The sequence below is a fragment of the Arachis stenosperma genome, chromosome 7, assembly GCF_014773155.1.
Source record: "Arachis stenosperma cultivar V10309 chromosome 7, arast.V10309.gnm1.PFL2, whole genome shotgun sequence".
In the NCBI taxonomy this organism is placed as follows: Eukaryota; Viridiplantae; Streptophyta; class Magnoliopsida; order Fabales; family Fabaceae; genus Arachis; species Arachis stenosperma.
Window position 1 is genome coordinate 11,149,600 of NC_080383.1, and position 22,298 is coordinate 11,171,897.

General features: G+C 40.6%; 1 protein-coding gene across 1 annotated transcript; it reads right to left on the bottom strand.

The window, feature by feature from the left end:
* Nucleotides 1–15,224: 15,224 nt before the first annotated feature.
* Nucleotides 15,225–21,885, bottom strand: LOC130939390 (uncharacterized). Its single transcript, XM_057867499.1, has 2 exons — nucleotides 21,512–21,885; nucleotides 15,225–15,489 (listed from the first exon to the last, which is right to left on the bottom strand). The coding sequence occupies exons 1-2, from the start codon at nucleotides 21,883–21,885 to the stop codon at nucleotides 15,225–15,227; spliced, it is 639 nt and encodes a 212-aa protein (XP_057723482.1).
* Between the last annotated feature and the right edge of the window lie 413 nt (nucleotides 21,886–22,298).

The following is a 22,298-nucleotide window of genomic DNA, read 5'->3' on the forward strand; positions in this document are numbered from 1 at the left end:
ATTTTTGGTGAGTTAAGAACTATACTGGCAACGTAATTAATTTAATAATTTTTAATTCACCACTTTCTGTGTTCCATCAGTCCGCATCATCCACGCGAACGCGTGGCTCTGCAATTCGACGTAAAAGAGTGTATGGCAGTAAGTTGTGCTGGAGCTGAGTTGCACTTGTGCTAGTCGCACAAGCCCTGCCACGCGAACCGTTTTCTCAATCTGGCCATCCACGCGATTGCGTCAACTACGCGACTGCGTCACTATGAAATTTGGCAAAAACATGTTTCACACAGAGAGTTGTGCGAGCGCGAAGCTGCCCTCGCACCCTTAGCGCAAATCATGTCACGCGTCCGCGTGACTGGTGCACGAAATTGTGATCTCTAATAATGACATTCAACTTGGTATGCGCATTTATAACTCAGCACTTTCTTCACAACTTCGCACAACTAACCAGCAAGTGCACTGGGTCATCCAAGTAATAAACCTTACGTGAGTAAGGGTCGATCCCACGGGAGATTATTGGTATGAAGCAAGCTATGGTCATCTTTTAATCTCAGTTAGGCGGATAATAAATGGTTCTGGAGTTTTCGAATAATAATAATAAATAAATAGAAAATAAAGATAGAAATACTTATGTAAATCATTGGTGAGAATTTAATATAAGTGTATGGAGATGCTTTGTCCCAGTTGGATTTCTGCTTTCCTACTGCCTTCCTTCAATCCTTCTTACTCCTTTCCATGGCAAGATGTATGTAGGACATCACCGTTGTCAATGGCTACATCCCATCCTCTCAGTGAAAAAGGTCCAAATGCTCTTGTCACAGCACGGCTAATCATCTGTCGGTTCTCGATCATGTTGGAATAGAATCCATTGATTCTTTTGCATTTGTCATCATGCCCAACAATCGCGAGTTTGAAGCTCGTCACAATCATTCAATCCCTGAATCCTACTCGGAATACCATAGACAAGGTTTAGACTTTCCGGATTCTCATGAATGCCGCCATTAATTCTAGCTTATACCACGAAGATTCTGATTAAGGAATCCAAGAGATATGCGTTCGGTCTGAGGTAGAATGGAAGTGGTTGTCAGTCATGCGTTCATAGGTGAGAATGCTGATGAGTGTCATGGATCATCACATTCATCATGGTGAAGTACAACGAATATCTTAGAACAGGAATAAACTGAATTGAATAGAAAATAGTAGTAATTGCATTAAAACTTGAGGTACAACAGAGCTCCACACCCTTAATCTATGGTGTGTAGAAACTCCACCGTTAAAAATACATAAGTGATGGTCCAGGCATGGCCGAATAGCCAGCCCCCATGAACGTGATCAAAGGATCATCAGGTAATCCGAAAATAATCCAAAGATGTCTAATACAATAGTAAAATGTCCTATTTATACTAGACTAGCTACTAGGGTTTACAAAAATACGTAATTGATGCAGAAATTCACTTTCGGGGCCCATTTGGTGTGTGCTTGGGCTGAGCTTGAGCTTTACACGTGCAAAGGCTTCTTTTGAAGTTGAACGCCAAGTTGTAACGTGTTTTTGGCGTTCAACTCTGGTTCGTGACGTGTTTCTGGCGTTTGACTCCAGAATGCAGCTTGGAATTGGCATTGAGCGCATGTTTGTGTCATCTAATCTCGAATAAAGTATAGACTATTATATATTGATGGAAAGCTCTGGATGTCTACCTTCCAACGCCGTTGAGAGCGCACCATTTGGAGTTGTGTAGCTCTAGTAAATCCATTTCGAGTGCAGGGAGGTCAGATTCCAATAGCATCAGCAGTCCTTTGTCAGCCTTCTTATAAGAGTTTTGCTCAGGTCCCTCAATTTCAGCCATAAAATACCTGAAATCACAGAAAAACACACAAACTCATAGTAAAGTCCAGAAATGTGAATTTAGCATAAAAACTAATGAAAACATTCCTAAAAGTAGCTGGATCCTACTAGAAACTATCTAAAAACAATGTCAAAAAGCGTATAAATTATCCGCTCATCAGTGACCGACGCGTCCGCATCATTTCCTTCAAGGGTTCTCCGGGCGACCGCGTGCACCATGCGTTCGCGTCGCTTGCGCCGCCCAACTCATTCAAATCTACCAGATTTTCTTATCTTTTCTCACCCCAATCTTATTTCTTTCCCCCCTTCCTTCTTTCTCCCTTCTCTCCCCCTTCCTCCTCCCTTCTACTCCCTCTTTCCCACCACCATTATCAAGGTTTTTCTTTTCTTCTCCTCTCCCTACTTTTTTATTATTCTTCTTATTTTCATGTTTTCTTTTTCTTTCTCTTCTACTTTCTCTATCCATGTTTTCTTTTTCTTTCCTCTTCCTCCTATTGGTGTTGGAGATTTATTTAGGTCATTATTTTTATATGTTGTTTGTGAATTGTTTAGGACTTGTTTAACAGTTATATATTATTTTTATAGGGTTACTTGCATGTTCAAAATTAATATTTTCCATACCTTATTTAACATGCATGCTATGTGTTTGTGAAAACGCCCATATGGCATTTTGCACTATTTTTAGATTTCTTTCAATCTACTACTCTAAATGCTTGCTTTTCACAAAACCCTTTTTTATATTTTATTAATTAAATATAATTGTTATTACAAACATATTGTTAGTTTGGAAGACTTGGTAATCTAACTTGGACATTGAATGCTTGATCTATGCTACTCATGCCCTTGCCGGCATGCCAATAAATACCTTGCATTTAACTGTCATCACATGCACTTGCTATATTTCCGTTGTTGATTTGTCACATGTAGTCATGACCATGTGTTCACATCATTATCCCTTCCTGTGCATTGATTACCACCTTTCCCACTCTTTTCCTTGCTGTAACCCTTGAAATATTCATGCCTTTACTTGTTTCCTTTCAGGATGGCCACCAAGAAAGGCAAGGAGAAAGCTACCCCCAAATCCACAGCAAGGAAAGGAACTAAAAGAGCATTAGTGGCAGAGCCATCTTCAACTATAGTTAAGCCCTCAACAAAAAGAATTAAAAGGGTTATAAAGGTCGATGAAAAGGAGAAAGCCTTCCCAGCAAAGGACACTGCACGATTTCCCAATCGTTACTGTGAGCAGATGTTCCCCATTCTGGCAGCTCAGAATTACAACAACGGACACCTTCTTATCCTTCTACCTCGTATTGCCGAATTTGTTGAGCCGCAAATTGCACAAAGACATTGGGGATTCCTACAGAGACAGCCACGACAGGTTAATCTTTCTTGGGTAGTTGAGTTCTACTCCAATTTCCACCTACCGATCCTGCAGTCGGTTTATGTCCATCAGAAGCAAATTTCCGTTACAGAAGAAGCCATTCAGCGAGCCTTAGATCTTCTCCTTGCTCCAGAAGGACTGGACGCATTTCAAGAAGCCGCACTCAAGCGCCAGGCGTACAAATTTGACTGGGACGCTGTTCTCAAAGTTATCGCACAACCTGTCACAGTACTCACCTTAGAGGCTCACGTATGGGCACAGGTTATGTCCCATTACGTCTTTCTGAGCACTCATGAGTCTTCCTTCACTGCAGACATGGCCGTTCTACTATGGTGCATCCTCACAGACCAGCCTCTAAATCTACCAAGACATATCCGTAATGCTATGGGACACGTGCAAATCACGGGCAACCTACCTTTCCCCACCTTGGTCTCTGATCTAGTCTCAGCAGTCGGAGTCTTCTACAGAGCTGGGGACACCAAAGCCATACTTCCACGTGATGATCAATACGTCCCTAACGGGAGATATCTCAAGCCACTACTAGCCACTACCAGCCAGTCAGCAGAACATGCTGCAGACACTCCACCTTCTACTAGTCAGCTGCTGCATCAAATACTGGAGAGGTTGGACCGACAAGACTAGAAAGCGAAGCTACGAGAGCGCTGTAACCACCGCCGATTCAAATACCTCAAGGAGCTACTCACAGGCAACCACAGACCTGACGAGGACCCAGGCACTCCGGACTCCACTTTCTTTACCAGCACAGGGAGCCATGACGGTCCCGACTGTGGAGACACTGCCACCAGCCCACCCTTGTTCCTGACAGATGGCACCGAGGACGGTGCAAAGCCTTAAGTGTGGGGAGGTCGGTCAGTACCTGACTTCCGGAGGTAATTCTTTCCCCCTAACACCAATTTCTTTTTCTTTAGAATAGGATAGATTACATATTAGTAGGTTAATTGCATGCATGTTCTATCTGATTGAAAAGATAATAAGTTTCTTTTAAGACCATATATATTTTTTTTGAAAATTTCACTAATTTAAATCAAAACATTCATGTTAAATTTGTTTGAAGTTGAAATTGGAACAGGATTTTTGAGCTAAAAGAACACACAACCCGTGAGACTTTGAGTCTAAATACATGGTTACACTATTTAACCATAAACATATTTATTTCTCGTGTATTTTCTTCTCTATGACTGTAATCTGAATTTTGTTTTATCCTATATGTCCAATGTTAATGTGTTATGTGCATGCATATGATTGAGGCCAATGTTTGTTTAGCTCACGTATCCCAAATAAGCCAACCCTTTTAATTACCTTTGTTAACCACTTTGAGCCATTTTAATCCCATTTGTTCTATATTTTACCACATTACTAGCCTTAAGCAGAAAAACAATGGAAAATTCCAATTGAATCTTTGGTTACTTAAGATAGAATTTGTGTGTTAACTGAGTATGGGAAAATTGTGGGAATAAAGGGTGATAGAAAAATATGTCATGATAAAATAAAGGGAATTTGGGTACCTATTCATATGGAACCATAAAAGAAAGATTACAAATCTATGTGCATTGATAAGATACAAAAAAATTTCCTTTATTTTAGTGAATAAGGGGACAAAAATCACCCCAATGATAAGTCAGAGTTTGATAATCAATGCACATGTGATAAAATTAAAATAAAGGTTGATGCATGAGTATGGAATGTGAAAAGGAGATTTTGGGTAGCTAAGATGAATGTTGAAATTATATAGAGTATATGTATGTTAGGTGGGAGCTTAGGTTAATTAAAGATTCAATGTATAAGCTCACTTAGCCATATGTGTACCCTCACCTTACCTTAGCCCCATTACAACCATGAAAAGACCTCATGATGTTTTCATTGGCATTTTAAAATTGTTGATTGGTTAGGTGAAAAACAAAATTTTTGAAAGCATGATTAGAAAAGGATAGAGTGATTACCCCATATACTAGAGATGATTAGAGTGCACACGCACCAACAGTAAGGGTTCAATGCTCGGTCCTGTATTCCCTGCTTTTATGAGCTATCTTCTTACAAATTTATCTGCTTTTACAATATGATTTGAATTAGTGAAATCTGTCTCATGTTTTGTCTTAGAGAACTTATCTATTTTTAATCATATAAACAAACTCATATAGTTGTATTCATATGTATATAGGTTGCATTGCATTGCATGAGTCTTACATGTCCCTATTTTCATATTTATCTCCTTCAACTTAGCATGAGGACATGCTAATATTTAAGTGTGGGGAGGTTGATAAACCGCTATTTTATGATTTGTATTGTGTTTAATTGTGTGGTTTTATCAAGTCTTCACCCACTTATTCATATGATTTGCATGTATTTACAATTCCTTCCTAAAAATATTCTATGATTGAAAACTTGCTTCCTAAAGACCTTTTAGTTGTATATTTTTATTTTCCTTCATACCATTCGATGCTGTGATCTGTGTGTTAAGTGTTTCAAGCTTCATAGGGCAGGAATGGCGTAAGGAATAAAGAGGAAGCGTGCAAAAGCGGAAGGAACACAAGGAATTGAGGAGATGACCAGCGAGAAGTCACGCGGGAGCATGGCTCACGCGACCGCGCAAAATGGAAGAAATCACAGTGACGCGCTCGCATGCCTGACGCGACCGCGCGGATTGGAAGCTGCACGAACGACGCGAGTGCATGGACGATGCGCACGCGTGGTACTAGAAATGCTGAGTGACACGAACGTGTGGATGACGCGGCCGCGTGACGTGCGTGATCTACAGAATTACAGAAGTCGCTGGCATAGTTTCCGGGCCGCATTTCGGCCCAGAAACACAGATTAGAGCAAGGGAACATGCAGAGACAATGGCAACAATTCATTCTGCATTTTTTTCAAGTTTTTAGATCTGATTTTACTCCTCCACTAGGTTTCTCTATTTTGACATTCATAAATTAGGATTTGAAGATTTTTGGCTTTAGCTTTTGAGAAGAATCTACCTTCGGTACTGGTCAATATAGTTTGTTATTTACTTTTCATTTACTCTTCCATATTCTCAATCTGTCCAGAGTTGATATTGGATTATTTTCATAGTTTATTAATGCAAAACTATTTTTACTTTTAATTAATCTCTTTCATCATTATTTATTATGTCTCTTCTTATTTCCCCTATTGATTTTGTGAAATTTACATTTATAATGATGGAGTAGTTCCCCAACTTGATTGGGAGTTGATTAAAAGGAGAACCTTGAGTTGGAATACTCAAGAGTTCAATTGTAATTGGTTCATTGTTGGTTGGCTTGTTAGTCACTAACTCTAATCCTTCCCAAGGGAGAGGATTAGGACTTGTGAATAGAAGTTGACTTTTAATTTGACTTTCCCTCATTCGTTGAGGGTTAACTAAATGAAAACAATGACTAATTATTAATTGATCTTGATAAAATTCCAACAAGGATAGAACTTCCAATTAATCTTCTCCCGGTCAAGATTTTATTTAAATCATATAAATTCTCTAATTTAATTTTCTGTTCATCAAACTCAAAACCCATTTTGAAAACCTCTGATTGATAAAATAGCACATCTTCCTGCAACTCGTTGGGAGACGACCTGGGACTCATACTCCCAGCATTTTATTTCTAAAATTTGTGACAACCCTTTTCTAAATTGACAAGTAGATTTTCGCCGGTTAAGAACTGTACTCGCAACGCCATTTCTCCAATTAATTCTTAATCTGCCAATTTTCGCCCACGTCACCCAGCGATCCGATGGTTCAACGCCCTCCCATAAAGGTCTATTACGACCTTCGCAGACATCTCCCAGAGCTTTCTGGCTCAGTTCACAACACACATAGCCAAGGCAAAACATTCGATTAACTTGTTAGGGGTCACCCAGAAACCCAGGGAACCGACCAGGAAGTTTCTGGACAGGTTCAACGATGAATTCTTGGAAATTGACGGCCTTACAGACTCAGTCGCTAGTCTCTGCCTAACAAACGGCTTGCTAAATGAGGATTTTAGGAAGCACCTCACAACTAAGCCTGTGTGGACTATGTAGGAGATTCAAAGCGTGGCCAAGGAATACATCAATGATGAGGAAGTAAGTCAGGTTATAGTAGCCAATAAGCGACAGCTCCCTAACCCTTCAGCCAGACAGGTCTCCCAGGTCGACAGATACAAGGAGGCCCCCAAGGATGAAGCCCCAGCCAAGCAACACAAACAACCTCCGCAGATCGGAAGGTTCACAAACTATACGCCTCTCACAGCACCCATAGTGGAAGTTTACCAACAAATTGCGAATAAGGGAATCCTGTCCAGACCCAGACCTTTGAAGGAGAGAACGAGAGGCAACAAAAGCCTCTACTGCAATTATCACAAGGGCTTTTGGCACAAGACCCAAGACTATTTCGACCTCAAAGATGCCTTAGAATAGGCCATCCGGGAAGGCAAGTTGAGCGAGTTCTCCCGACTTATCCGGGAACCGAGAATACGAGAACGGGAGCACTCAGAAGAAGATCGAAGTAGGACAGTCAAGGCAAGACAGGAACGCACAGGGGCCACTGACAACCCCCAACTTTTGTAGTTAACGTCATGGTAGGACGTGACATCCCCCCACGTCCAAGTCAGCAGCAAAGAAAGATACACGGATCCTCTCCATTTCGATAGGAGGTCCTACCACCTCAAACGGAGGACCTCCCATGATATCCTTTGGCCCAGAAGACCAATGGTTCCACGACCTCCCTGAGAACCCTCCCATGGTGATCACGGCAATGATTGGGACCGAGTTGGTCAGACGAATCCTCATCGACACTGGAGCTGATTCCAATATCCTGTTCAGAAATGTGTTTGACGCTATGGGACTTAGGGAGTCCGACCTCAAGACTCACCAACTCGGTGTCATGGGGCTAGGTGATAACTACATCAAACTCGACGGGATGATCTCGCTCCCAATCTGCTTAGGAGCTGGTGACGCTAGAAGGTCGGTAATGCGAACTTCGTAGTCCTCAGAAATTTCACGACCTACAACATCATTTTAGGAAGAAAAACCATCAATGAATTCTCAGCTGTGATATACACCAAATTCCTAACAATGAAGTTTGTGACAAGCAAAGGAATGGTTGGCTCCATTAGGGGAGACTTAGAAGTGGCGGTTGCATACGACAACGCCAGTCTCTCCATAAGAAAAGAGTCCAAGAAAATGGCCGACGTGTTCTTAGCCGACCTAGATGTAAGAATGGAAGACAAGCCAAGGCTAGAGCCAGAGGGGGACATGGAGAAATTTCAAATAAGGAAGTCAGCAGAACAGTTTACCTTCGTAAACAAAAATTTACCCCATGAACTCAAAGGCCCCCTTGTGGAAGTGATAAGGGCAAATGGCGACCTTTTCGCATGGACGCCGTCAGATATGCCGGGCTTGGACCCCGAAGTCATGTGTCACCGACTAGCCGTCAAACCAGAAGTAAAGCCAGTAGCACAGCGGCGAAGAAAGATGTCCCAAGAAAGGACCAATAAGGTCGCTAAGCAAACAGTTGGGCTCCTTAAAGCTGGGTTGATCAAAGAGCTTGAGTACTCGACAAGGTTATCTAACGTCGTGCTGGTGAAAAATGCTAGCGGCAAATGGAGAATGTGTGTCGACTATTCGGACCTGAACAAGGCATGTTCAAAAGACTCTTTCCCCCTCCCAAACATCAACACCTTTGTAGATTCGGCGGCAAGGTACCGTTTCCTCAGCTTCATGGATGCATACTCCGGGTATAATCAGATTCCGATGCACTGACCTGACCAGGAAAAGACAACATTCATAACACTAGGAGGCACGTATTGTTACAAAGTAATGCCATTTGAATTAAAAAACACGGAGGCCACCTACCAAAGACTGATGAGCAAAGTTTTTCATGATCTCATTGGCAAGACGGTAGAGGTCTACGTCGAGGACGTCCTAGTAAAAACAGCGGAACTAAACAGCCTTATAGACGACCTTCAAACTGTCTTCAAAGCACTGAGAAAACTCAATATGAGACTCAACCCACTCAAATGTGCGTTCGCTATGGAGGCTGGGAAATTCCTGGGCTTTATGATAACACAAAGGGGGGTAGAGGCTAACCCGAACAAGTGCGAAGCCATTCTCAAAATGACAAGCCCAAGGTGCATCAAAGATGTATAGTGACTAACTGGGAAGCTCACGGCCCTATCCCATTTTCTCGGAGCCTCGGCTGAGAAAGCGCTCCCATTTTTTAATCTAATGAAGAAAGGAATCGCCTTCGAATGGACCCCGACATGTGAAGAAGCGTTTAGCCATTTCAAGAATATACTCTCAGAACCACCCATACTCAGCAAGCCCAAAGAAGGAGAACCCCTCTACCTCTACCTGGCGATAACCACACAAGCCGTGGTGGCAGTCCTCGTCCGGGAAGAAGAAAGGACTCAGCACCCAATACACTTCATTAGCAAAGTGCTCCAAGGAGCGGAGCTAAAATACACCAAGCTGGAAAAGTTAGCCTATGCCTTGCTAACCTCGTCAAGAAGGCTTAAACAATACTTCCAAAGGCATAGGATCATCCTAAGAACCGACCAGGCGATTCACCAGGTCCCCCAGAAACCCGACCTCGCGAGGAGAATGATGGCATGGGCAGCAGAACTATCCTAATATGACTTACAGTACGAGCCCAGGCAGGCAATCAAGGCCCAGGCAATGGTGGATTTTCTAGTAGAAGTCACAGGAGAAGCACCCGACATACCGAACACACGGAGAAAACTCCACATAGACGGAGCTTCCAACCAAGCGTTCGGAGGGGCCGGGATCATCCTGGAAAATCCGACGGGAATAGCTTACGAACAGTCAATCAGGTTCGACTTCCCAGTCTCCAATAACCAGGCAGAATACGAAGCATTGATAGGAGGGCTAATTCTAGCCAAAGAAGTCAGAGCGTCAAGGATTGAGGTAAGTAGTGATTCCCAGATCGTCACTTCCCAGATAAACGACAGCTACCAGGCCAAGGATACACTACTACAGAAATACCTAGATAAGGTAAAAGAACTTTGCAAAAACTTCGATGAAGTCATACTCCAGCATGTTCCCAGAGAGAGAAACGCTCGAGCAGACCTCCTCTCCAGGTTAGCTAGCACTAAGCCCGGAACAGGAAACAGGTCGCTGATCCAAGGACTGGCAACCAAGCCAGCAATCATTTTATGCGTAACCAAGCACCAGGATCCCCCTCCTTGATGGACCTCATCTTCCGATATATGGAGAAAGGCGAAACACCACCAAACGAATAGAAAGCACAAGCCATCAAAAGAGAGGCTCCCAAATACGTGACTATACAAGGGTAGTTGTACAAGCGAGGACTCCATCAACCTTTGCTCAAATGCCTTCGACCCGACCAAACGGACTACATCTTGAGCGAAGTCCATGAGGGGTGTTGCAGTCACCACATTGGAGGAAGGTCGTTGGCAAGAAAGATCATCTGAGCAGGATATTACTGGCCCACTTTGATGTTGGACACTCAGGAGTTCGTTAGGAAGTGCAGGAAATGCCAAGAAAATGCCAACTTCCACAAAGCCCCACCCGAGGAACTCAGCTCGATGATGGCACCCCGACCTTTCGCCCAATGGAGAGTCGACCTCTTGGGGCCATTCCCTACCGGGCCAGGACAAGTAAAATATATGATAGTGGCCGTAGACTACTACACCAAGTGGGTGGAAGCGGAATCACTAGCCAGCATATCCGCAGCAAACTGTCAAAAATTTTTCTGGAGGCAAGTCATCACTAGGTTCGGGATCACAGAGTTCGTCATATCGGATAACAGAACACAGTTCACCGACAAAAAGTTTAAAGAGTTCCTTTCGGGACTAGGAATTAAGTAAAGGTTCTCCTCCGTGAAGCACCCTCAAAGCAACGGATAGGTGGAAGCAGCCAACAAAATCATCTTGAAAGGGCTATGATAAACCACTAATTTATAGTTTATATTGTGTTTAATTGTGTGGTTTTGTCGTGATCCTTACCCACTTATTCATCAATTTAGCATGCATTTAGATTTCCTTCCTGAATTTATTACATGTTTGAAATTGCTTCCTAGAGACTTTAATTATTTAATTTCAATTCTCCTTTATTCCATTTGATGCCGTAATCTGTGTGTCGAGTGTTTCAGGCTTCATAGGGCATGAATGAGACGGAGATTGGAGAGGAAGCTAGCAAAAATGGAAAGAACACAAGAATTTGAGGAGATAACCAGCGAAAAGTGACGCGATCGCATGGCTCACGCGACCGCGCGAAGGAGCGAAAATCGCAGTGACGCGGCCGCATGGTTTGCGCGGCCGCGCGGATTGAAAAGCACAAGCAACGCGATAGCGTGGACGACGCGAACGCGTGAAGAGGAAAAACGCCAGCGACGCGTCCGCATGGACGACGCGATCGCGTGACATGCGCGATCTGCATAAGCTGCAGAATCAGAAACCAGCGACTTTGGCCCAATTTTCGGCCCAGTTTTCGGCCCGGAACAGCAGACTAGAGTCAGAGAATATGCAGAAACAAGAGACAATTCATTGAGTAGTTTTAGATCTAGTTTTTTTTCACTCTCTTAGGTTTTTCTCTCTAGTTTTTAGGATTTTAATTTTCAATTGATCTTAGCATTGGAACATCAAGAAGAGTCATTTCCTTATCAAGACTTCATCATTCTAGTTTGTTCTCTTAACTTGGTTTTATTCTTCCATGTTCTTTGTTATGTTCAATTTTGTCATTCTGATATTTTTATGATTAATTAATGCAAGGATTATTTCTTTTTAATTTAATTTCCATTCCAATAATCATGTCTTCTTTTAATTCCCTTTCATATGCCATGAATTTTTTATTTACAATGAGTGAGTAGTTTCATTACTTGATGGGAAGTTGATTAAAAGGAACTCTTGAGTTGGAAGGATTGGAAGAAAAATTTGTAATTGGGTTGAATGTTGGATTGCTATCCTGTCACCGACGCCAATCCCTTTGAACTAAGTGGATTGCAACTTGTGAACAGATCTGGCATTTCCACTTGTTTGACTTTCTCTTACCTAGTAAGGGATAACCAAACGGAACAACTATTAATTATAAATTAATCTTACAATCACACCATCAATGATAGAGATTCTAACCAATCAATTCCCAGTCAAGGCCTTTTATTTTTATTATTTAAAATTCCTCAATTTAATTCCCAATTTACTTAGCTCAACTCTTTTTGGAATATCTGATTAATAAAACAGCACATTTTTCTGCAACTCGTTGGGAGACGACCTGGGACTTAAAACTCCAAGTAATTTTAATTTAAACTTTCAGTGACATATTTCTAAATTGATAGGCAGATTTTCGGTGAGTTAAGAACTATACTTGCAACGTAAACATTTTAATAAATTTTTAATTCACCAGCTTCTGTACTCCATCAGGCTAAAAAAATGACTTAAAGGGAAGAAAGGCTCATGGGCAGATGAGCTAGCCTCAGTCTTATGATCTTACAGAACCTCCTCCCAATCATCTACCGGTGAAACCCCCTTCCGACTCACATACAGGGTCGACGCAGTCATCCCGGTCGAAATAGGGGAGCCGAGCCCAAGGCTACTCCTCAAAGGAAGAAGCGAGGCAGTTGAGAAAGACCTAGTTGACGAAACAAGGCAAATGGCGCATTTGACAGAGACAGCGATTAAAAAAAGCCCTAAGATACAACGGTAAAGTGCTGAAAAGAAACCTCGGGGAAGGCGACCTGGTCTTGCGACATAACGACATAGGACTACCAACCCCAGGAGAAGGCAAGTTGGCTGCGAATTGGAAAGGACCCTACAGGGTAAAAGAAGTCCTCGGCAAACGCGCGTACAAGCTGGAAAAACTAGATGGAAGAAAGGTTCCGAGAATATGGAACATGGCAAACCTAAAAAGGTTCTACTCATAAGGGAAGTGACATGACGGCCCGACAACACGGCCACATCCACCTTAGTCCCTTTAATTTTACTCATTTATTTATGTATATATACATATTACATTACCCTTCTGTCTTAAAGTTTCACGTATGCATATATATAATGAACTTTGTTCTTTGCAAGATTTTCGACAGAGAAACATAATGGCACTAATAGCAAACGATCGACCTAATGGAAGCTTAGGACTGATCACCCCGAGAACCAAAGAGACCTAAGTTTAAAACAAGCGACAAAGGGCGGTAAAATACCATAAAAACGGTAAAACAAAAAGCCACGACGGCCCGGATAAACGAAAGCAATAAAATAAAAGCAAAGCCGCGATGGCCCGAACAGGCAAATAAATAAAAAGACACGACGGCCCGGATAAATGAAAGTAATAAAATAAAAGCGAAGCCGTGACGGCCCGAACAGGCGAATAACCAAAAAGGCCACGATGATCCAGAAAATCAAAATCAATAAATAAAGCAAGGCCGCGACGGCCCGAGCAAGCAAACAAACATTAACATAAACTCATGAAAAGGAAAAGTGTTCATAACAAACAAAGGCGCCTAAACAGGCCCAGAAACAAAAGGCATCAACTACAAAGCGAAAGATAGGAAAAACAGAAAACTAGGAGAGACCACCACCTCAGGACTTCAAGATATCAACGATCTTCCCATTCTCGATAGTCTTGAGAGCACCAACTTGGGAAAGATCGAGATCGGGAGCCAGCACAGCCACCTGAAGCTTGATCCCTTCTTTGGTCAACTTTACGGCCTCCCAATCCCCCTGTGCAAGTTCCCTGTTCTTCTTTATCCTTACGGGCAGCCTCTGCCGAGCTTTCTGCCAACTTAAGCTTTTCCTCCAACTCCCCAACCTTCTTCTTAGCTGCGGCAGCTTCACCACGAGAAGTGTTTAAGTCCTTCATCAAAGCAACATTCCGCTCCACCAACCTATTTGCTTCCTCGGCATACTCCTTGGACTTCTCCTCCAACTCGGATAGCTTTGTCTTCAAAGACTCCTCCCGAGACCTTGAACCCGTCAAGTCTTTTTGGGAGTTCCGAAGGTTCACCTCCATGTTATGATAATTTCCCAAAACAGGCTCTACCTTCTTCGCAATAGTCGCCGCTCGAAGAAGGTTGCGATAGATCCACCTCGCCTGCCTGGAAAGATCGACATCACGGAAAAACTCGTCGGTGCCAGGGGACAATTGGGACTCAATAAAACCCCCAGCATCAAAGTTTTTCTCCATTATCGAGAGTGTCTTCCCGGAGTCATGTTTTCTTTTCTTAGGGTTGCTGATGAACTTCATGTCATGATCAAACCCTAGATCATCATCAAGAACCACCTCCGCCTCCACGCTTGGGTTCCCCGAGGGATTCCCAACAGGGGCCTCAACCTAGTCCGGCTGACCTTGGTCAACCCCGTCGGCCGGACCACTGCCCTCCCCGGCAACCTCATGGATCTAGCTTGCCGAAGGGGTCGCCGATGAGTCCTCACCACCCTCATCATTTCCTTGGATAAGGCTCATCAAATCGGCCAAAGTTTTCTTCCCGCCAGCCATAGAAACTGAAAGCAAAAAAGGGAAAGTATGAGCAATGGAAGGGTGAAAGCACAAGAAGTAAAAAGTAAAGAACTCACCAATATAAGACCGACCGGCCTCCCGATCCCCCACAACTATACGAGGGTTAAGATTTGTCTCCCCAAAAATTGCCAACAAGATATCAACAATATTACGATCCTCTGGATTTAACCAATCATAAGAAATTTTTATCAGATAATCGGACCCCGCTCTAAAACTCCAATAAGTTGGGATCTGTCTCTCCCCCTCGGCAGTTAACCAGAAAGGCTGATGACCTTCAATGGGCCTAACCTTGAAAAAAGTAGATTTGAAGCCATGGTAGGAATCCTCAAAAAGGCCAAAGATCCTACGACCTTGTTGGGCCCTAAAGGACATATATCCCTTTTTCGCCTTCCCTTAGCGAGAAGGGTTTGTGAGAAGAAAGAGGTAAAGGAAAACGCTCACATAAGTTGGGAGCTCCAGATATTCATATACCATTTCGAAGCATCGAATGGTAGCCCAGCTGTTTGGATGCAATTATGATGGAGCAATGTCACAGCGGTTCAACAAACCCATGACGAATGGGGAGAAGGGTAAACGAACTCCCAGAATCGTGAACATGGGCTCACAAACCCACATCCAATCGGCAACACGGGGAGCCGCCAAATTCTTCTGGCAAACGCGCTTCCGAGCAGCAGGAACATAAGCCTGATGAAGCACCTCCTTGGGACCACCACCACATAAGAGCCCCGCCTGGCGCAAATTTTGAAGACCCTCCTTCGTGACCTGAGAAGGGGTGTCCCTCACGTTGGAAGACACCCAAGCATAATGGTCAACGAAATCGGCTAGCAGTCACTGAGCCTGATACGGGAGAATGGGGCGCTCGGCCATACCTACAACGGGGCACCAATCAGTCAGAACGGGAGGTCGGAAACCCACAAAGAAGCAAAAGCAAACTAAAAAACTCCTCAAATCATCCCCTACGATTAGCCCAACACTAACCCAAAACCTAGAAGCAAATCCCCAAAAAAACCCAGTGGCGCCCCCTCTAAAAGGAAAAAGAAAGCAAGAACAAACAAAACCCAGGCATGCATGCAAAAAATGCATAAAGAACATGCAAAAATCAAGGAAACAACCAAAAAGGGGAAAAACCACAAAAACGACATACTAGAAATATAAAATCCGAAAAATGATGAGCAGCAAAAGAGGATCCAAGCGAGAGAAGGGGCACCAGAAGCAGAAAGCAAATCAAAGCAGCAGAAGAAGGAAGTAGGAAACATCAGCGGCGCAGGAGAGCAGAAGAAAGAAAATGGAACTGTGAGGGGGTTACAAAGTAAAAATAGGGAGAAACATGTAACCGTCGAGGAAGAGTGCCAAAAGATAGGGGCATACCTATCATTTCACGAACTTTGAAATGATGGGGCATTTAATGCCTCACACGGAAGCCAAGGAGGCAGCATCAGAGACGAGGCAACCACGCGTGCGAAACACGAAGCACCATCAACGGACTCCCGAGAAGAAGAACATATCCCCTCTCGGTGAGTAAGACAAACGCGCCTAGCCACGATCCCCAAAACCTCAAGGCTAGCGCATTGGGGGCACTGTTACAGGACCGCTACAAGCCCAGTCCAACTGGTCACCGGATCGGGGCACCATCTTTGACCCAGGCCCAATCTATCCAAGAAAACTCAACAGGGTTGGTCCTTGAACACCCGACCCGGTGACGATTTGGATTTTTGACGGTTTAGAATTCACAAATGAATTCTCGTTGCAAGTATAGTTTCTAAACCAACAATAATCCTTTCATACAAAAGATTGTTTGTCACAAGTAACAAACCCCTAAAATTAATAACCGAAGTATTCAAACCTCGGGTCGTTCTTCCTAGGAATTGTAATGAAGTGTCTTGTTATTGGTTGTGAGTTATAATTGGGGTTTTTAAGATTTTTGGACAAGAAATATAAATGGCAAAGAAAATAAACTAACAACTAACAAAGCTCTTGGCGAGATATGAGAATTAGAAGTCCTATCCTAGTTATCCTTCTCAATTGTGATGAGAATTGTTCATTGCTACCACTTAGTTAACCCTTACTAAAGAAAGGAAAGTCAAGTGGATGAATTGACTTGAGCCACAAGTCCTAGCCAACTCCCAAGGAAAGACTAGCTTTAGTGCACTCCAAACCAATTAGCAATCTCTCCAATTATCAATCAACAAAGGAATTAGATAACTCAAGTGTCACTAATTACTCTACCTAGGCCAAGAGGAACAAAATCTACACTATATCTAGAAGAGACATTTTAACAAACACATAGAGTGCAATAAAAGTAAACAACATAAATTGCAAGAATTAAAGAGAGATCTAACTACAAAGGCAAGAGATTAACAATGGAAAAGTAAAGAGGAACAATTATTATGAATTATCTCTTATTGAATTGGAAGAATGTAGAAGGAACAATACTAGATCTACAACAAAATGTAAGAACAACATAAAGGAAATTACAACAAAAGAGTAGAAGAAGATGAATCTAACAACAAAGAATTGAAATGTAGAAGTAGAAGAAAGCAAAGATTTAAAATCTAGATCTAAGAACTAAACCTAATCCTAATCCTAATTCTAGAGAGAAGTGAGAGCTTCTCTCTCTAGAAACTAACTACAAAGCTAAACTAAACTAATTGGTAACTAACATGTAAAGTATGAGAGTATGTTGATTCCCCTTCAATCCTTGGCTTAAATAGCATCAGAAATGAGTTGGATTGGGCCCACAAGGCTTCTCAAATCGCTGGCCACATGTTGCTTTAAGTGAACTAGGTGGCAGCAACGGCGCGTGCGCATACTTTGCGCGTGCGCGCCACCATACGTGTAGCAACTATGGCAAATCTTATATCGTTTCGAAGCCCCGGATGTTAGCTTTCTAACCCAACTGGAACCGCATCATTTGGACCTCTGTAGCTCAAGTTATGGTCGTTTAAGTGCGAAGAGGTCGGCTTGACAGCTTTCCGGTTCTTTCATTTCTTCATGAGTTCTCCAACTTTTCATGCTTCTTTCTTCATTCCCTTGATCCAATCTTTGCCTTCTAAATCTGAAATCACTTAGCAAACATATCAAGGCATCTAATGGAATCAAGAAAAATTAAATTTAGCTATTTTAAGACCTAAAAAGCATGTTTTCACTCTTAAGCACAATTAAAGGAGAATATACAAAACCATGCTATTTCATTGAATAAATGTGGGTAAAAGGTGATAAAATCCCCTAAATTCAATACAAGATAAACCGTCAATTTGGGGTTTGTCACCCGGCCAACGTGCGGCCGTAACACCACGGCCCAAACCCCACGACTAGCAAGAACGGTCGGGTCGGACTCACCAGAGCAGGACCCGAAACCCCGACCCGACGTTTAGAACGACCAACTCCTCCCCACGTGTGTGGGGATATCGCAAGCATTCTGGCCAGTGGGTCAGGTCACCTCTAGGCCCACCCAGCACAGTATATAAGGGAAGAGGACAGCACACCCCCCAAGGTACACATCACCTTACCTAATTTGGCTACCAACTTGTATGGACACTAACTTGCTCGTTAGAGTGTCTTTGCAGGTGGCCACCCCCACGCTCCACACTACCTCCGGCGTCATCAACACGTGTTTGTCCTCACTCCACGTCAGCTCAGGGTCTCGCACGTTCCCCTTCTCACAATCACCCGACCGGCCGAGAGCCCGAGGTCCCTAGGTAACGAACAATACAGTAGAAGATGAGAATGAGGAAGAGGAAGAGTTTTGAATTATGCAGAACTTATCAGAATAAAAATACACCCAAAAATTCTTAAAATACACCCAAATATCTTCGTATTACACCCAAATATCTTCGTGTTACACCCAAATTTGCTACAAATACAGAAAAATATTTTCTCTATGTTTTTTTCTTCTTCTTTTTTTCCTTATTTCTTTCTTTCTTTTAGTTAAATGAATGTAAGTTCATCCTCTTTCAAGTAATTTTATAGCATTATGTGTTTCTTCTTCTTCTTTGTTTGATTTTTTTGTTTTTATTCTTGTTAAGAGAGTAAAACAAGAAGAAACTTGAGAAGGTAAAGTAAAAAAGAAAAGATGAATAAGAAAAAAAGAAGAAGAAAAAGATTGTGATGAAGATGAAAAAAAGAAGAAGAAACAGTAGAAGATGAGAATGAGGAAGAGGAAAAGTTTTGAATTATGCAGAACTTATCAGAATAAAAATACACTAAAAATTTCTTAAAATACACCCAAATATCTTCGTATTACACCCAAATATCTTCGTGTTACACCCAAATTTGCTGCAAATACAGAAAAATATTTTCTTTAAGTTTTTTTCTTCTTCTTTTTTTTCTTATTTTTTTCTTTCTTTTAGTTAAATGAATGTAAGTTCATCCTCTTTCAAGTAATTTTACAGCTTTATGTGTTTCTTCTTCTTCTTTGTTTAATTTTTTTGTTTTTATTCTTGTTAAAAGAGTAAAATAAGAAGAAACTTGAGAAGGTAAAATAAAAAAAAAAAAAGATGAATAAAAAAAGAAGAAGATGGTGATGATGATGATAAAAAAAAGAAGAAAAAGTAGAAGATGAGAAGGAAGAAGAGGAAGAGTTTTGAATTATGCAAAACTTATCAGAATAAAAATGCACCTAAAAATTCTTAAACTATACCCAAATATCTTCGTGTTACACCCAAATATCCTCGTACTACACCCAAATTTGCTGCAGAAAAATGTTTCCTCTAATGCTATATTTTTTCTTCTAAATTGAACCACACCTTAGCCTTGGATTCAAAATAATAATCAATTTCGTTCTGCTTCAGTTGACAATCTGAACCTGAATTATTTATTATCTTCAACAACGAGATAACTGAAGATGAAGGAGAAAGGGAAAATGAAAAGAGGAGAAGAAATTTCAATGAAAAAAGGAGGAGAAAGAGGTGGTGTTGATGACGACAATAACGAGAGACAAAAATTACGAAAAAGAAGAAGAGGCATGAAGAAGAAGAAGAAGAAGAGAGGCACAAAGAAAGAAGAAGAAGGAGAAGAAAAATAGGAGGCACGGAGAAAGAAGAAGAAGAAGAAGAAAAAGAGGAGGCACGGAGAAAAACGTGAAAAACGCGTGAATATAAATGGCTTGTATGACTTGTATGGAAAAACGCTTGTATGTGAAGAATAACTCTAATTTAATATCATGTATGTATATGTAAAAATGAACAATGTAAAAGGTGATGTCTACTTACCAAAAAAGATTATAAATAAATATTAATAAACAAAATATATAATTAAATAATATTTAAAAAATTAAAATTTATTACAAAACGCAAGTTAGACAACGATACCTAAGCTGTTGTAAAAAAAATTATGGGAAAATGGTACCCAATTCTTACTCAATAAAAGTTTTTCTCTTTTTATTTATTTCGAATTTGTGATTTAGCCTATTAGGGTCTTTTTTTTTTCATTTGTTCGTTTTAGTTTTCTGGTTTTAGTTATTTTTTGTATTGTTATATCTAATTAGTATAGGTATGAATAGGCACGGACTTACCTATTCATTTGCCCCCCTTTGAGTTTTTAGAAAAAAAAAAGTATTATATATATATTATATATATATATATATATATATATATAATATATATATATATATATATATATCTTTGTTGTGATGTGTACGTATTTGCTCCTATACTTAAAAAAAATTATTTATGCGTTAAAAAATTTTATATCATTAAATATTAACATACCAATAAAAATTATTGTATTATATAAATTTAATTTATTAGTATTCACAAAATCAAATTTACTCATAATAAACACAAACAAACAAATAATAATAATAATAATAATAATAATAATAATAATAATAATAATAATAATAATAATAATAATAATAATAATAATAATAATAATTGCCACTCTAGCAAATCAATTAATTAAGTAAAGCTAAGTTTAACTTCTCAAATATAAAGTATTTTATTAGTGTTTAATAGTTTTCCTAAAATTGATATATATATCATTTATTGAATTTTATTATTTTATTTATTTTATGTTTAGACTAACATACAATGATTATTTTCGTTGAAAAAATTTCTACCATAAATTTTATAGAATATCAATTCTGTAATTAAATAAAAAAAATTGAATCATTAATTTACAAAAAAAGACATTTGATTATTTAGACCAAATGTAAAAAAAATTGTGATTTTTGATTTAAATTTTTTTCTTTTTTACTATTATGTTTTTTCTTTGTCTTTTTAACTATTATAAATTTAAACAAAACGTAGTTTGGTTGTTTTTTGTTTTTATTGTTGGGACTTAGTTATTTTCAGATTTATATATATGAAATACGTTAGATGATATAAATCGTTGTTAACTATTTTAGACCTGAAGAAATTATATGACAAACCAAAAACAAGAGAATACCATTAAAAACATTGCATTCATTAGATAATAAACCACAAAATATTTCTCCTACACAAAAGAGAAAAACGGCAAGTGTACTTTTGCTACAGAAAATCACTATTTATATCAATTTGTTTAAATCCTAAACCCTAAACTTTAAATAACAAAACATTAAACTGATATGCGAATCCAATGCAAGGGAGGTTGACAAATAGTATCAACTCGTAGTCGGCACGACAGTGGATGCAGGGGATATGAGCAGCAACTCCAAACTGTGGATGGAGTTCTACTCTGCTGTCCTTCAGCGATAGTCATACAGAAGACCCATATGGCCCCAGGTCGAGAAATTCGTCAAGTCACACACCTAATGTTGTTCTTCTATTTTAGACATTTGAACTTCAGATGGCCATGAAATTGACAGAATCCCAAAGCACCTTACTTCACACACGGTGAGTAAACCAGCTGCATCAAGCGCGTGAAATAGTTTGATTCCATTCTTTTTTGTCTCCTTGTCGTCCCTACGAAGGAGCAACATCATTGATAGTGCATACTTGACAGCTTCATGGCCCTTGCTTGCGGCATTCTGTAGTATTTCCAACCCAACGACGTGGTTACGTTGCATGTAGAGCTCACGTAGTGTCTCCCGAAACAGAAGCTCCGGGTGGCCACTCTCCATGCACCGGTTGAAGAATCTTATTGCATCCGGGTCGTGGTACCACCACCATCTCATGGCATGCAGAGCGGGTATAGAAACACTGGTGTGCACAATATCCTCATCTCCCACCTCACGCGCAGCGTTACATGTCATTCTGAGACTGCACAGGTCCTTAATGGAGTTTGACGTGACTTTAACGGTTATGGCAACCAAATGTCATGGGGAAGGTAGAGGGTATTTGAAAAACGCTCCATTATCACTTTCTATTAGACGACAACTTGGAAGGGGATATGTATATACTGCTCTGGATATGGAGTGTCAAATAAGTGTGCTACTATATTTATAACTCCACTGCGCCCTTTTCGAATCTTGTTCCCTCAGCCTAAATCGTCGCATCTTATCCTTTTGGATTTTTTTTCATTTTTTTCGAAATATATATTTATTAATCGTTTTCGATCATAGAAAAAGAAAAACTGAAAAGTCAAGAAGAAACCCTAAATAAGGAAACTACATTTCTTGGTAATTTTAGTGTTTATTAAGATTAAGAAAGAGAGGGGAAAAAAGTA

Excerpts from the sequence above, each read along its gene's own strand:
- LOC130939390 (XM_057867499.1), bottom strand. The coding sequence starts at position 21,885 with ATGACATGTAACGCTGCGCGTGAGGTGGGAGATGAGGATATTGTGCAC. Across the intron at positions 15,490-21,511 it reads CTCACCGTGTGTGAAGTAAG|GGACACCCCTTCTCAGGTCA; the intron begins GTGCTTTGGGAT and ends TTCCAACGTGAG.